At 35.9% G+C, this 16311-nt stretch overlaps 1 protein-coding gene across 1 annotated transcript in view; it reads left to right on the forward strand.

The window, feature by feature from the left end:
- The window catches only part of LOC107715643 (adenylate cyclase type 9-like), a 70163-nt gene that overhangs the window by 40491 nt on the left and 13361 nt on the right, over window positions 1-16311 (forward strand). Inside the window, exons 2-4 of the mRNA XM_016521798.1 lie at window positions 5903-6078; window positions 10452-10547; window positions 14390-14631. Of these exons, the coding sequence (XP_016377284.1) occupies window positions 5903-6078; window positions 10452-10547; window positions 14390-14631 (514 nt within the window). The remainder of the gene's footprint in view (window positions 1-5902; window positions 6079-10451; window positions 10548-14389; window positions 14632-16311) is intronic.

Below are 16311 nucleotides of genomic sequence, written 5' to 3' on the forward strand. Positions count from 1 at the left end.
TTAATTATTTTGTAATGTTTATAAAATATTTCATTATTTCTATTTTTTATTTAATTTTTTACATGATATTTTATACATTATATATTAAAATTACAAATAAAAATTACTATATGCTTTTTAATATATTACACACACGTTTGTTTCTGTGAATTGTGGGGACTTTCCATAGACTTCTATTACTTTTATACTGACCAAACAATATTTTCTATCCCCTAACCCTAAACCTACCCCTTACAGAAACCTGTTTGCATTGTTACACTTTCAGATAAACATCATTTACTATTTTTAATATTTTTTCCCTCGTGGGGACCGCAGGCCAGTCCCCACAATGTCAAAAATTTCAGGTTTTACTATCCTTGTGTGAACACAATGTAGCATAAACAAGTACACACACACACATATACATATATACATAATATGATTGCATATATAATTTGCTTAAAAAAAAATAAACACATAAAATTGCATTAAAAATTATATAAAAGTGGTTCAAATCACACACACACAGTATATTCAAAAAAATCTCATTTTTAAACTTAAAAGCAATAATATACAGTGAGGGAAAAATTATGTGATCCTCTGCTGATTTTGTACGTTTGCCCTCTGACAAAGAAATGATCAGTCTATAATTTTAATGGTAGGTTTCTTTTAACAGTGAGAGACAGAATAACAACAAAAAATCCAGAAAAATGCATTTCAAAAAAGTTATAAATTGATTTGCATTTTAATGAGTGAAATAAGTATTTGATCCCCTATCAATCAGCAAGATTTCTGGCTCCCAGGTGTCTTTTATACAGGTAACAAACTGAGATTAGGAGCACTCTCTTAAAGGGAGTGCTCCTAATCTCAGTTTTTTTTACCTGTAGAAAAGACACCTGTCCACAGAAGCAATCATTCAATCAGATTCCAAACTCTCCATGATGGCCAAGACCAAAGAGCTGTCAAAGGATGTCAGGGACAACATTGTAGATCTACACAAGGCTAGAATGGGCTACAAGACCATCAGCAAGAAGCTTGGTGAGAAGGAGACAACTGTTGGTGCGATTATTCGCAAATGGAAGAAACACAAAATAGCTGTCAATCTCCCTCGGTCTGGAGCTCCGTGCAAGATCTCGCCTCATGGGGCAAGGATGATCATGAGAAAGGTGAGGGATCAGCCCAGAACTACACGGGAGGGGAGTGGCTCAAGAAGAAGCACATTAAGGTCATGAAGTGGCCTAGCCAGTCTCCAGACCTCAATCCTATAGAACATATGTGGAGGGAGCTGAAACTTTGTTGTTGAGTTGCCAAATGACAGCCAAGAAACCTTAAGGATTTAGAGAGGGTCTGTAAAGAGGAGTGGATCAAAACCCCTCGTAAGGTGCAAGGTTATTTTCGTAAACGAAAACTAAAAGTAAGACGAAAACGATTGGTCAAAAAACATTTTCGTAAACTGAAAAAAAAAAAAAAATCTAAATAAATGAAAAACTAAAACGAAACGAAACTAACAACAGTTATTGCAAAACTAACTGAAATAAAATAATAATTATCAAAAAAAAAATTATCGTTTTCGTAATCATTACGTTCTCACCCCGTGGCGGAAAAATATATGAGCTGTGTGTCGGTTTAGGGAAATACCCGTAAATGGCGCATCGCGCACGTGAGGTTATCTGACGGAGAGACGCAAAGCAGTTTAAAGCAGGGTCCTGCACGGGTCCTGTTAGGTAAACCTGCATCCGCAGTACATAACAGAACACCTGACCCGCTATCCGACAGCAGCCAGCACCAATTTAATTCTGTACCCGACCCGTTAGAGATAAAGACCGCACCCTGAACCACACCCGTATTAAATAGGCTACTGCATCAGTAGGCCTAAGGCAACATTTTTTTTTTTCATGTAACACAAGCAATCAAACCAAAATAGACATTCTAAGTTGGTGCTTTGAAGAAAAAATAGACAAGCAGCGCAACAGAAGAAAGAACACGCATTAAATAATTTTATATAAAACCCACACAATAATTTATATATGTTTTTCTTATGTAATATTTAATAACAAATGTTGCCCTACTTAAAGACTGTCATGATGAGCCCCTGCTGTCAGTCATATGCAGTAAAAGCCTTTGACTCACTGGTGTTTCTGGCTCATAGATTGAGCTCTTTCATTGAGCCGGGTGTGAATTGTCTGTCTTGTTGGCTCAGGGTTTGGAGTTCGTCTGGAGATGTGACCCGTTTGTCATCCCTGCTCCGACGTTTTTAATTATGTGCCAGTTTTTTGTGGGAGGTGAGGCTTTATTGTCTGTTAATTAGGTTGAAGATGGATCTGAGATGTTCCTCGTTCCCATGATTGCCTTTCTCTTCTGCGCTCACGCTCGAGTGGCAGAGTGTGAAGAGAGCTGAAGGAGTAAATCTCATGAAGAAACGTCCGGGTCATTTTTCACCCTAATATTCAGTCGCATAAAGAAAATGAAGCCTATTTTTAGAACCATTAAGATTATTATATGCTTTGTTTTGATGGCATAATACAATATTTATGTTTTTTGCTTTTGATTTTGGGGTAAAATACGAGCCAGACGCTTCTCGACGGCTTCAGGAAAGTCTCATGCATGTTTTAAGATGTGTGCGCTGCAGCTCTGGCCTTGTCACTCATTCAGAGAGTCGAGCGTTTCTTTGTGGCTCGTTCACGACGTCGTGTCCCTGAGAGAAGAGGAAGTCTGCTCACAGCTCCGCTTGTTTTGATCGCTTTGGTGAAAGGGTGACACATTAGCGATCCTTAGTGTTTTTCTGCTCTTTGGCCTTTTCTAAAAATAGCCCCTGCATAGGAAAAATGTTTAAAGTGGCTAAGATACAGAGCCAGTGCTGACTGATCTACCATTCCTTACTTATATATTAACTGTCTGTCTGTCTGTCTGTCATCTATCTATCTATCTATCTATCTATCTGTCTGTCTGTCTGTCTGTCTGTCTTCAGTTCTACCTGACAGTTGATACACACACACACACATATATATATGTGTGTATATATATATATGTATGTACAGTCTTGCTCATAAATTTACATGCCCCTTGAAGAATATGCAAAATGTTAATAATTTTAACAAAATAAGAGGGCTCATGAAAATGGCATGTTATTGTTTATGTAATACTGTCCTGAATAAGCTATTTCACATAACAGATGTTTATTCTCCACAAGACAAAATAATAACTGAAATTATAAAAATGACCCCGTTCAAAAAGTTTACATACCCTTGAATCTTAATACTGTGTGTCATTTCCTGGATGATCCACGACTGTTTTTATATTTTGTGATAGTTGTTCATGAGTTCCTTGTTGGTCCTGAGCAGTTCAACTGCCTGCTGTTCTTCAGAAAAATCCTCCAGCTCCTGCACATTCTTTGGTTTTCCAGCATCTTCTGCATATTTGAACCCTTTCTAACAGTGACTGTATGATTTTGAGATCCATCTTTTCACATGGAGGACAATTGGGGGACTCATACATCACTATTATATAAGGTGTACTGATGCTCAAGAATGCAACACAATGCATTAAGAGCTGGGGGGTGTATCGAAGTGATACTTGTAGATTTAAAATAAAACCAACAATAGGTGGCGGCAAGTCACTGTCTTAATGAGCCAGGCGTCGCATCATTCATTCATTCAGTAACGAAGCAAAATGCTGTAGTTATAAATGGGTTATTAATCACTGACTCTCCAAATCGTTCAAAGTCGCAGATTCGTTCACTAATGAAACACCGCTGTATGTTGCTTGGAGATGCACACCAGATGATACGGATTTCGGGACTATTATTTCATTGCAAAATAGAACAAACATGACAATATTCTGTTTAAAATGTAGGCTACATTTAAAATGTAAAATGTTCGCTTAATATGACCTTTTTTGTTGAACAGAGGGTTTAAATCGATCTCAGTCTGTGACAATATTTGCTCTTCATGCTATTAAAGGTGGGGTAAGCGATTTCTGGTAGCCAATGTTGACATTTGAACATCCTATCACATGCACGCTGCTTGTGTGGATGCCGTCAGTTTTGACCGCAAAAGATGAGGTAAGCTGATTGGATATCATGTATTTGACTGTTTACGGCACTCCCATTTTCCTTTTTTTACATTAGAAGCGGCATTTTGCTTGTCAGAAATACATGTTCGGCTTTAATGTTACTTCAAGTTGGGGTAGAATTAAATAAATGCCAAAACTCAGAATTTTGTTTGCGTACCCCCCTCCGTCATCTCACGTACCCCAGTTTGAGAACCACTGACCTAAGTCATCAGGTCACCATTATTACCTAGGTCATCAGGTAGGCCATTGAAATATGCAAATTGATTGTATTGAACTAATAATCCTTATTTTTTTGCCTCAGTATATGGAGAAGCCCATAGTTAGTGAATACATTGGAAAGGTAATAAGCTAATAAATCCCAGCACTTGTTTTCCACCAAGGGTTTGTTTTTTCAAAGTTGTCATCTTGGTGAAGTGGCCAAATTGAAATCCCCGTTTTCGAACCTCGTTAAACATTCATGAAGTTTTAAGAGCGTTTTACGCCAGGCCCCATATGGAGCGGCACAGTGACTTTATGCCAGATCTGTTGGTCCGCGCCAGCTCATGTATCTCCTGCCAGAGCTCCTCTGCTGTTTGCTGACAGGTGAATTACGTGCGTGAGGATGGGAACACAGACGCTTAACATTGGCGCAGATGTTTTTAGTTCCTCTGCTGTCAGCCGAAGCTGTCTGGCTCAAGCTGGCAGTATTTTGGTGTAAAGTGACTCTTTTAGTTGTGGCTATAAAACACTTGACCTCTCACAGTCGGTGCTTCTTATTTTCTCTTCCTCCATCAAGCTTCCCTGTGGATTTTTATTTGTATTTCCAGCTTCCTTGCAGAAAATAGATGCGTTCAGCTGGTGTTTGATAGAGTGACTGTGAGGATGTTTCATCATTACAGCGACTGTGAATTCATTTCACTTTCTCAGCTGAATGTCTGATTACTTCAGAGACAGACTGAGCTGCTGCTGATGTATGGAGAAATCAACAAATGATCATGTTAAGTAATGTGTTTTTATATACCCTGATGCCAGTCTTGCACTGGTCAAGGTAGTCTGGTTAGCTGGTTTTAGTGGGGTTGTGGGCAGTTATTTATTTGAGAGACCAGCTAAACCAGCTTTTAACCAGGGTTGAGTAAGTCTTGATTGTATTGGCTTATTTCCCAAACAAATCATGTGGTTTTTAAAAGCCTGAGTAGATCATGATAACACAGTATATCTGACTGTCCTTTTTGGTTATTGCTTGTCAGGTTGTATAATATGACCTTAGATCATATTATGACAGCCAGGAAGTGACATCATTTGGATGCCTTTTACCAGCTGACCAGGAATACATCTTAAAGGGGTCATATGATGCTTTTTTAAAGATCATTATTTTGTGTATTTGGTGTAACAGAATATGTTGACATGCTCACAGTGTGTAGTGTTAGTTGTATTTCATCAAGCTCAACCATTTAACCCAGGTGGCTATTATATATAAAAAAATTAATATATATTTTCTTCTGTTTATAGAATGTTTATTGAGAGCTATACAACAAGTCTAACATTGTCTTTATTTAATTTTTTGATTGTTTTATTTATGTTTATAATTATTTTTTCCCCTTTTGTGGAAAATACCATCTGCAATCTGCAAATGTTGTCTCTGTCGTGACAAAAGTGTACAGTGTGCACTCGACACATTTGCTTTGTGTTGGTGTAAGTGTCTTTCTTCACACACCATGTGTTTGCTCAGAGTTGATTGATGAATTCATTCGAACGCTGTCAACTCAGGTCAGTGTACAATGAACCAAACTGCTCTGGACAAACGCTGCTGGGACTTGATGGTCACTGTGTGTGTGTGTGTGTGTGTGTGTGTGTGTGTGTGTGTCCTCTACAGGTTTTAAGACGTATCTGATATCCGGGAGGAAGGTGAAGCACACCCAGTGGAGCTGCCCTCCATCTGCTCTGGTGGCTCCTGAGCTCAGAAAGTCTCTCAGCGCCTCGTCCTTCAGCCACAGCCCTGACATCACATCCTCAGCCTGCGCTCTGACCCCTGCCCCGGACAGAGCTAAGGTCAGTCCCACACCAAAACCCTTTGTCCTACATAATTCTTCTGCCATAATGACAAAGCTGCTCATTTTTGATAAACTTTTTTATTTACAGAAACTTGGAGTGCCATTATATTAAAATAATTAAATGATCATTTTGATTTTATTTCTATAAATATAAATTAATTATTATCATTATTACTTATTATTGATGTGCTATAGTTATAAATTATACATTATCAATAGTTCTTCTTCTTCTTCTTCTTCTTCTTCTTCTTCTTCTTCTTCTTATTATTATTATTATTATTCTTCTTCTTCTTCTTCTTCTTCTTCTTCTTCTTCTTCTTCTTCTTCTTCTTCTTCTTCTTCTTATTATTATTATTATTAATTCATTATTTTAATATTTACAATTAATAATGTAATATATAATATAATGATACAGTTTGATGTGTTATCATTATAAATTCTATATTATTAATATGAATTATTATTCATTAATTATTTTAATTTTACAATTAACAATTTAATATCATATCATATATCATAATGCAATATGAGTTAAAATACAATATATAATTATAAAATAAAAATAAAATTATAAAATTAAAGTAAAATATTAAATTTAAGCAAATATAAATTAATAAAATAAAATACATTTATGTGACTTTTTTTAGTTGTTTTAAAATCAGCAATTTCTACTCAATAAAATATTTGACAGCTTGACAAACTAGAAAAATGTATTCTCACTATCACAGACTTCCATGACTTTTTAAGATTTAATTATTGTCCATGACTGGTCCAGGTTTAGAAATATAAATATAACTTTTAATTCCCTCATATATCTAGGTTTTCTGAAACTGTAGACTTAAAATGAAATTTTAAAAAAATAATAATAAAAGAAATATCTTGTTGTTTAGGTATATCTTGTAGCTTATTTTAACATTTGTTATATTTGTCTTTATTTTTAAGTAATTTAGCATGAAATTTGAAATTTGTGTTCACTATATGTGTGTATGTATGTGTGTGTGTGTGTATATATATATATATATATATATATATATATTATATAATCACATAATACATAATCACGTTATAAGGAACTAATGAGCTGTTTTTAGTCAATGAATGTCATAAGTTAATATTCATAAAAAACTTTTCTGAATATATTAATATGATGAATACAAGCAGTCGGTGTATCAGGTGTTGTGTTGGGTTTTACTTTGTTAATGCACAATCTGTCTCTGTGCATGCTGCTTTCTCTCAACTGTTCTCTGAACAGCATTATTCCATTTACTGATAAAAAGACTGTGCTGGAAACACACACCACGCTGATTCATTGTGTGAAACACTGCAGTGATTTGCGGAAGGCCGTGAGGGATCACAACGAGCACGTCAATAAGTGAGCGTGGCCAGACCAGATCTGTGAGATCATGATGTGCCGTGTGCAATGCATCCACCTCTCCTTTTAAATTTGATCGATCAGTCGAATGCCCGATGCATTCATCCAGGCAACCTTTCAGAGGACGCCACATTACCCAGCAGCCTTTGCAAAAGATACTCTCGTCATTGCACTTTAATACTGATGGGACCTTGGATTGCAAGCGATAGCGGAAAGTAAGATAAGGGAGGGCAGCCGAACCGCTGCTCGCTCCTCCTGTGCAAAGCGAGAGTCTGTCTGTCTCCGTCTGTAGTAATTATTCATCTCTGAGGCCAAATGCTGCTGATTTTTAATCCCTTGCATATTCAAACGGCAAATGTTAAATGGCAGATACAACACATTTTAGAGCTGCTTGATAAAGCTGGCATCACTACTGCTGAGATTTGAACAAACCCTTAGGCTTTAAACTTTCTCTAAGCAAGAAGTCGAAAACCACTTTCATCCCAACTAACTTTGGCTAACATTCTGGAAAGGTTCTCTCAACATTATGAACAAACGTTATGAACAAACTTTCTACCAGGAATAGTTGACCCAGAAATAAAAATTTGCTGGAAATTTACTTACCATCAGGCCATTCAAGATTTGAATACATTTATCATTACATCACTTGCTCAACAATGGATCCTCTGCAGTGAATGGGTGCCGTCAGAAGGAGAGTCCAAACAGCTGATAAAAACACCACAAGAATAATCCACAAGAAATCAACACCACTCCAGTTCATCAGTTAATGACTTGTGAGGCGAGAAGCTGCATGTTTGTAAGAAACAAATCCATCATTTTAACATGCTTTTAGCTAAAATATGAGTCCTCTATCCATAATATTGCTTTCTCCTGTGAAAAAAAAAAAATCTAATCTAAATCAGTCGAGAAATATGCACAGATCAAGCACCACCTACAAGCGAAAACAATACAAAACAGTTCTAAACAAATATGTGGGTGGATTTTGATGTGAGAGGACAACAGGAGATTAACTTTTTCACTGGAGGAAGCATTATTATGGATTATAGGCTCATATTTGGCCTGAAGCGACAGTTTGAAGTTGAAAATTTCTTAATGATGGATTTGTTTCTTACAAACACACAGCCTTTCTCTTCACAAGACTGTAACTGATGGACTGGAGTGGATTACTTGTGGATTATTGTGGTGTTTTTATCAGCTGTTTGGACTCTCATTCTGACGGCACCCATTCACTGCAGAGGATCCATTGCTCGATTTCTCCAAATCTGTTCTGATAAAGAAATGAAAAAACAATCTAATTTACATATTGGATGGCCTGAGGGTGAGTACTTTTTCAGCCTTTTTTATTGCTGAACTATTCCTTTAATAGAATGTGTATGCAAAGTTATGTGGTCTCAAACAAGATTCTCAAAACTTTAGCACAAAAACATTCTTTCTTTCATATGTGTGAAGAATGTTGGTAACCGAACACTTGCTGGTCCCCATTGACTTCCATAATATTGTTTTTTCTCCATAATATGAAATTCAATGGCTACCATCAACTTTTTGGTTACCAACATAGGCGGAGCCTTCCCCTGGCCACGGGTACTTGGGGCAAAAATGCCACTAAATTGGACAAAAATGCCCCTGCACAAACAAATGAAATCTATTACGACTATTGCTAACAAAATGAAAATGAATAGAAAGTGTCGATTGTGGCATTAAATTAAGATCTGCTCATGTTGCACCGTATTTAATTTTAGGCGTTTTTACGTGTAAGACTGCCACTAAATTGAACAAAAATGCCCCTGCACAAACAAATGAAATCTATTACGACTATTGCTAACAAAATGAAAATGAATAGAAAGTGTCGATTGTGGCATTAAATTAAGATCTGCTCAAGTTGCACCGTATTTAATTTTAGGCGTTTTTACTGTGTTGCGCATTATAACCAATCACACACGATTCTGTTGAGCTTAGGAATGCAATGGCCAATCAGAGGCGTTCAGATGAGTAATCGTTCAAACTCATCAGTTTTGAGTGCGCGCGCGTTCGCTGACTGAATTCTGGACGCGCAGATGTATGTACAATGTAAGTAAGAGATTCATTTCACAGTGTAGACAGCTTAAGTGATTATAACGATAGTTTTGTTTTGTTTTTTGAGAGTGCTTAAACTCGCGATAGATCAAAGTTAGTGATAATGTCACTTTCTGTATAATAATTTATTCTCTGTTTGAATAACATAGGAAAGCCAACGTTTTATACTAAACGTATAAACGTTTTTTATTAAATTGTAATCACGTTAAATACAAATTCAGTCCCATTAAACATATTTTATTAGCCTACATGACACCCATGTCTGGTTCTTGCCTAAAACAGCTTAAGTGATTATAACGATAGTTGTTTGTTTTTTTGAGAGTGCTTAAACTCGCGATAGATCAAAGTTAGTGATAATGTCACTTTCTGTATAATAATTTATTCTCTGTTTGAATAACATAGGAAAGCCAACGTTTTATACTAAACGTATAAACGTTTTTTATTAAATTGTAATCACGTTAAATACAAATTCAGTCCCATTAAACATATTTTATTAGCCTACATGACACCCATGGCTGGTTCTTGCCTAAAAAGACGGGTTTATGATGTTTGTAGTTAATAGATTTGGCTGCTTTTAGCCTTACCCTGGAGTTGGTCCACCCTCCGCCTATGGAAGAAGTTTAGGGTGAGTAAATGATGACAGAATTTTCATTTTTGGGTGAAATAACCCTTTAATTGGAACTCAAAACAAAACATTCTTAGACTTAAGCTCCTAGAAACCACTTATAGCAATGCCATAGCAATGCGCTAATAACACTAAGCACACTAACATTGTTAACAAAGTATAGCATCACTGATCTTTCCATGTGGAGTATTGCTTCTAACTTAATTTCGATTGAATTAAAACAGTAAGTGAAGTGTTTGACTCTCTGTTCTCTCTGTTGCACATAAATCCATTTGATGATTTCCTTCTTCTCTTCCTTCAGTCTGCCTGTCCCTCGTGTGGTGCGTTAACTTCTGAAGACGGGGCGGTTCACAGCAACAGCTGCTCAGATCCTGATCACAAAACCGTCAACAGCAAGGTGAGTGTCTCATACCTGATCTCAGTGAGTAGAATGAGAAAATCCAGAATATTACAGTATACCTATAGGCTATACCTTATCTAAACTGCTTTGGTTGGTGCAACTTAGAAAATACAAGGGAGTTTCAATAAATAATGTAAAAGCTCTTTTTTTCCACAATGCCTTATTTAATACAAATTTCCTGCTATGTTGATTAGATAGAGCAGTGCTTCATTACAAATCTACCGGATAGCGCCACCTATTGGTTATAATATTCATTAACAGGAATAATAGGATACTGTATATACGGTTTAGTGTTTTTTTTTATAATTATTTTGTGAAGCTATGTAACTGTAAACATTTCAAACAATAGACATTCCTGCTACATAATCTCATTATAGGCCTATTATACACTGTGCATTTTTAATTCAGCGAGTGTCATCCAGTCACCATCTCAGACATAAAAATTGTTGTTTTGCATTGCAATACTTTTTTGTAAACAATACATTTTCACAGTTTAATAAATAATGCGTCAATAAAATATACACTATTTTTTACTTGAGTGGAACATTTGAAACATGCATTTCCTGTAAAGCTGCTCTGAAATGATATGCATGGTGAAAAGCACTGTACAAATAAATGTGGAATGAAATGAAAAATCAAAAAAATGTTCAGTTCATTCATCACATTGGAAATGGAAGTTTTAAGCCACTGTGCATTGAAGTAATGAATGCAGTTTGCTGTGGTTTTATGCTGCACATTTCAGCAAATGTCAAGTTGTCTCGGTCCTCTCGCGTACGAAAGATTTGCATACTCTGCACAGAATATGCACTGCATAAGTGTGGAGGTGTGCTATTCTTTGAGGTGTACAATCCTGATTTCTGTATGGTGAAATGTGATTTAGTATTATATGTATTTTGCTTACGTTTTAGGACCATTAAAGGGGTCATATGATGCGATTTCATTTTTTCCTTTCTCTTTGGAGTGTTACAAGCTCTTGGTGCATAAAGAAGATCTGTAAATTTGCAAAGACTAAAGTCTCAAATCCAAAGAGATATTCTTTATAAAAGTTAAGAGTCAACCACGCCTGCCTAAAACGGCTCGGGGCATAGAGGAGAAACAATAATGTACAGTATGTGGAAAATAATGTGTTTTTTTTACTTTAAACCGCATAAACACATTTCATTACACCAAATACACAAAATAATGTTCTTTTTAGCAGCATCATATGACCCCTTTAAGACTTTTCCCATTGTGACATTATTATTTTTGTAACATTTTCCCTGTAAATCAAAAATCTTACTCCATGATAAAAAGAATGATATATTTTTAAAAAATATATTTCCCTTTTCTTTTTTACTATTCGATTCTTTTAAAGGATTGTCTAAGAAGTCTCTAATGCTCACCTCATTTATTTGATTAAAAATACAGTAAAAACAGTAAAATTGTGAAATGTTATTATAATTTAAAATAACTGTTTTAAATGTGAATATGTATTAAAATTAGTGCTGTCAAGCGATTAATCGCATCCAAAATAAAAGTTTTTGTTTACATAATATATTTATGTGTACTGTGTTTATTTATTATGTATATATAAATACACACACATTCAGTATGCATTTACAAAATATTTATATGTATGTGCATTTATATATTTATATTATTATATTTTATATTATATATATTTAATATATAAACATAACATATTTTTCTTAAATGTATACATGCATGTGTTTTTATTTATATATACATAATAGATATACACAGTACACACTCATATTGTCAGGATTGGACTGTCTTTGTTGTGTTTTGCTCCCCATGTGCTCCCCGTGACCCAGTTTCTCCCTCATGTGGCCTTATTTGGTCGTTCCTGTTCCTGTCCTTGTTGTGTCTAATTAGTCATTCTGTTTACCTGTGTTCCTCCCAATCTTTATCCTGTATATTTAAGCCCCAGTCTGTTCAGTCTGTGTTTATTCGGGTCTACCAGTTGTGTACGTGTGTCTTCCTTCCCTCCCAAGTGTGGATTTACCCTGTGTGTTCGATTTAATAAAGGACAGTTTCGTTTATCCACGGCTCCTTCGTTCCTTCCAGCAGCGTTTTGTGACACATATTATGTAAACAAAAACTTTTATTTTGGATGCGATTAATCGCGATTAATCGTTTGACAGCACTAATTAAAATGTATTCCTATGAAGCAAAGCTGAATTTTCAGCATCATTACTCCAGTTTTCAGTGTCACATAATCCTTCAGAAATCACTCTTAATTTGCTGATTTGCGTTATTATAATTTAAAATAACTGTTTTAAATGTGAATATGTATTAAAATTAGTGCTGTCAAGCGATTAATCGCATCCAAAATAAAAGTTTTTGTTTACATAATATATTTATGTGTACTGTGTTTATTTATTATGTATATATAAATACACACACATTCAGTATGCATTTACAAAATATTTATATGTATGTGCATTTATATATTTATATTATTATATTTTATATTATATATATTTAATATATAAACATAACATATTTTTCTTAAATGTATACATGCATGTGTTTTTATTTATATATACATAATAAATATACACAGTACACACTCATATTGTCAGGATTGGACTGTCTTTGTTGTGTTTTGCTCCCCATGTGCTCCCCGTGACCCAGTTTCTCCCTCATGTGGCCTTATTTGGTCGTTCCTGTTCCTGTCCTTGTTGTGTCTAATTAGTCATTCTGTTTACCTGTGTTCCTCCCAATCTTTATCCTGTATATTTAAGCCCCAGTCTGTTCAGTCTGTGTTTATTCGGGTCTACCAGTTGTGTACGTGTGTCTTCCTTCCCTCCCAAGTGTGGATTTACCCTGTGTGTTCGATTTAATAAAGGACAGTTTCGTTTATCCACGGCTCCTTCGTTCCTTCCAGCAGCGTTTTGTGACACATATTATGTAAACAAAAACTTTTATTTTGGATGCGATTAATCGCGATTAATCGTTTGACAGCACTAATTAAAATGTATTCCTATGAAGCAAAGCTGAATTTTCAGCATCATTACTCCAGTTTTCAGTGTCACATAATCCTTCAGAAATCACTCTTAATTTGCTGATTTGCTGCTCAAGAAACATTTCTCATTATCAATGTTAAAAACAGTTGTGGTATTTTTGTGGAAAATTTTTTTCAGGATTCTGTGAGGAACGGAAAGTTCAAAAGAACAGCATTTATTTGAAATATAACTTTTTTGTAACATTATAAATGTCTTTTATGTCACTTTTGATCAATTTAATTAATCTTTGCTGGATAAAAGTATTCATTTCTTCCTTAGTAGAGTGCATCGTAATTGTATATAGTAACTTTTTCGTATGTTAAAGCAGCACTATGTAACTTTTTCTGTGTTCAAAATTTGCTAAATGTATATAATGAGCGAGTACATCATGAATTCATCTTCCAAACCACGTTTTTGTCTTATTCCGAATCACTACGGTACACTTATAATAAGTACTTATATTTGGACTATTGTAGCCTGGTCGGGTCGTCACCGCTGCGGAGTAACACATACCTGCGTGAATCGCTATAGACATAAACTTAGAGAAGTAGCTCCGGTTGGAATGTTCTTCCGCGGGATGTGTGCAGTTCTGTTTATTAACCGCTAGAGCGCCAAAAGTTACATAGTGCTGCTTTAAAGAATTACCATTGAGAATAAAGAAGATTAAAGAAAAAAATAAACCAATCAATCAAATAAAATTAAATGTCCGGACTTAATTGTCATCTAGAGAGGTCTTATTTGAGAGCGTCTTATATATTGAAATGCCTTTTTATTACAACATTGTTCTGCAGTTCTCTCATTGTTTGTATCTTCCGTCTAAATCTTCTTCAGGGACCGCCTGGCAGGAGTCCCAAGACCCTTAATGGCCTGTTAAGCCCTCATCTGGAGCAGCCGCTGACACACAGCCAGACCTCTCTGTGCGAGATGCTGCAGGAGAAGGAGAAGAAGTGGCCCGGAGGAGGAGGCATCTGCAGCATGGGAACCATGGATCACTCCGCCCTCATCCCACTGCGCTCCAAAAACTTCCGCGAAAGGAGCGACGCTCACTTCGTGGATGTGATAAAGGAGGACAGGTAGGAAACGACAGCGGTGAGGACGGGGCCCACTGGGACAAAAATGTCAGACAAGATGGAACGTTATTGTTTAACGGCCGCCAGCGGAGGTCATGCTGTTCCCAGAGGGACACTTGATGCACTTTGATGTAGTGTGCTGTGATGTACTATATGTGTCCTGCGGTCCTGGATGGTCCATTTTTCTTGTCTTCCTCTGTAAATGCTATCATTGTACTAAATAGTTGTGCGTACTTGTGTGTATAGAATTTTAGCACAAAAACTTGATCAGTAGCCATTCAAAATCCAGTTTAACTAGGTTCAAATTGACCCCTACAAATCACCAAAAGACACTATATGAAAATCTGTAAAAAGAAAAAGAAAGAAATAGAAAACATCAAACATTTAACATCAGTTGTCACACATTACAAAAATAATAATAATAATAAACATGTGAAAATATAATTTGAAAGGAATAGTTCACCCAAAAATGAAAGTTTACTCACCATCCGGCAATCCAAGATGTAGATGAGTGTGTTTCCTCATCATAACAGATTTGGAGAAATTCATAGTTGCATCACTTGCTCAGCAATGGATCCTCTGCAGTGAATGTGTGCCGTCAGAATGAGAGTCCAAACAGCTGATAAAAACATCACAATAATCCACAAGTAATCCACACCACTCCAGTCCATCAGTTAATGTCTTGTGAAGTGAAAAGCTGCATGTTCATAAGACAATAAAAAGTATTACATGTTTTGCTCACCAATGGATCCACTGCAGTGAATGGGTGCCGTCAGAATGAGAGTCCAAACAGCTGATAAAAAAATCACAATAATCCACAATTAATCCACACCACTCCAGTCCATCAATTAACGATTTGTGAAATCCATCATTAACCTCCTGAGACCCTGTGACCTCATATGAGGACATTCTATTTTGGTGTATTTCTCTGAGACTATGCACTCTAAAAAATGCTGGGCTAAATACAACCCAGCACTGGGTGAAATAGGGACAAACCCAGCAATTGGGCTGTTTTGACCCAGCGGTTGGGTTAAATGTTTACCCAACCTTCTGGGTAGTAACCCAACCGCTGGGTCAAAACAACCCAATTGCTGGGTTCGTCCCTATTTTACCCAGCACTGGGTTGTATTTAACCCAGCATTTTTTAGAGTGTACATGCCACAGTTTTAAGTCTGGATGTCCTGTACAGAGCACATTCAGGGCTTTTCAGAGATACTAAATGTTTGGATGTTTCACTATGACCACTCCCTCTCCTTGGTCTTCAAATATGTCTGATATTAATTTAGTGACACTCTTATGGAAATATGATAATATTTTGTAATTATCATTTAAATCTGTAATTTTTAAACTGCCTGTCATAAATCAACATCTCAGGAAAATGTTAAGGGGTTTCAAATCAAAATATGACTTTCTGTTACGAAACAGGACGTTGATTTCATACATGTCCTCATATGAGGACACCAGGACTAAAAGCATGTTTATTAGCATTTTGGGAGACACAACAAATGAATCGGGAAAGAAAATATATTTCAATATTCCTATGAAATATTATATATTATTATGAAAATCTTGTCAAATATTACTCCCATTATTAAACTTCTTTTTTCATTACATGTTGCCCCAAAAACACATTAATATGCAAATTAGATTTAGTTTATAGATACATTATATATAATGAGAAAA

This window comes from Sinocyclocheilus rhinocerous, unplaced genomic scaffold (assembly GCF_001515625.1).
Source record: "Sinocyclocheilus rhinocerous isolate Xijiao unplaced genomic scaffold, SAMN03320098_v1.1 scaffold239, whole genome shotgun sequence".
Taxonomy (NCBI): Eukaryota; Metazoa; Chordata; class Actinopteri; order Cypriniformes; family Cyprinidae; genus Sinocyclocheilus; species Sinocyclocheilus rhinocerous.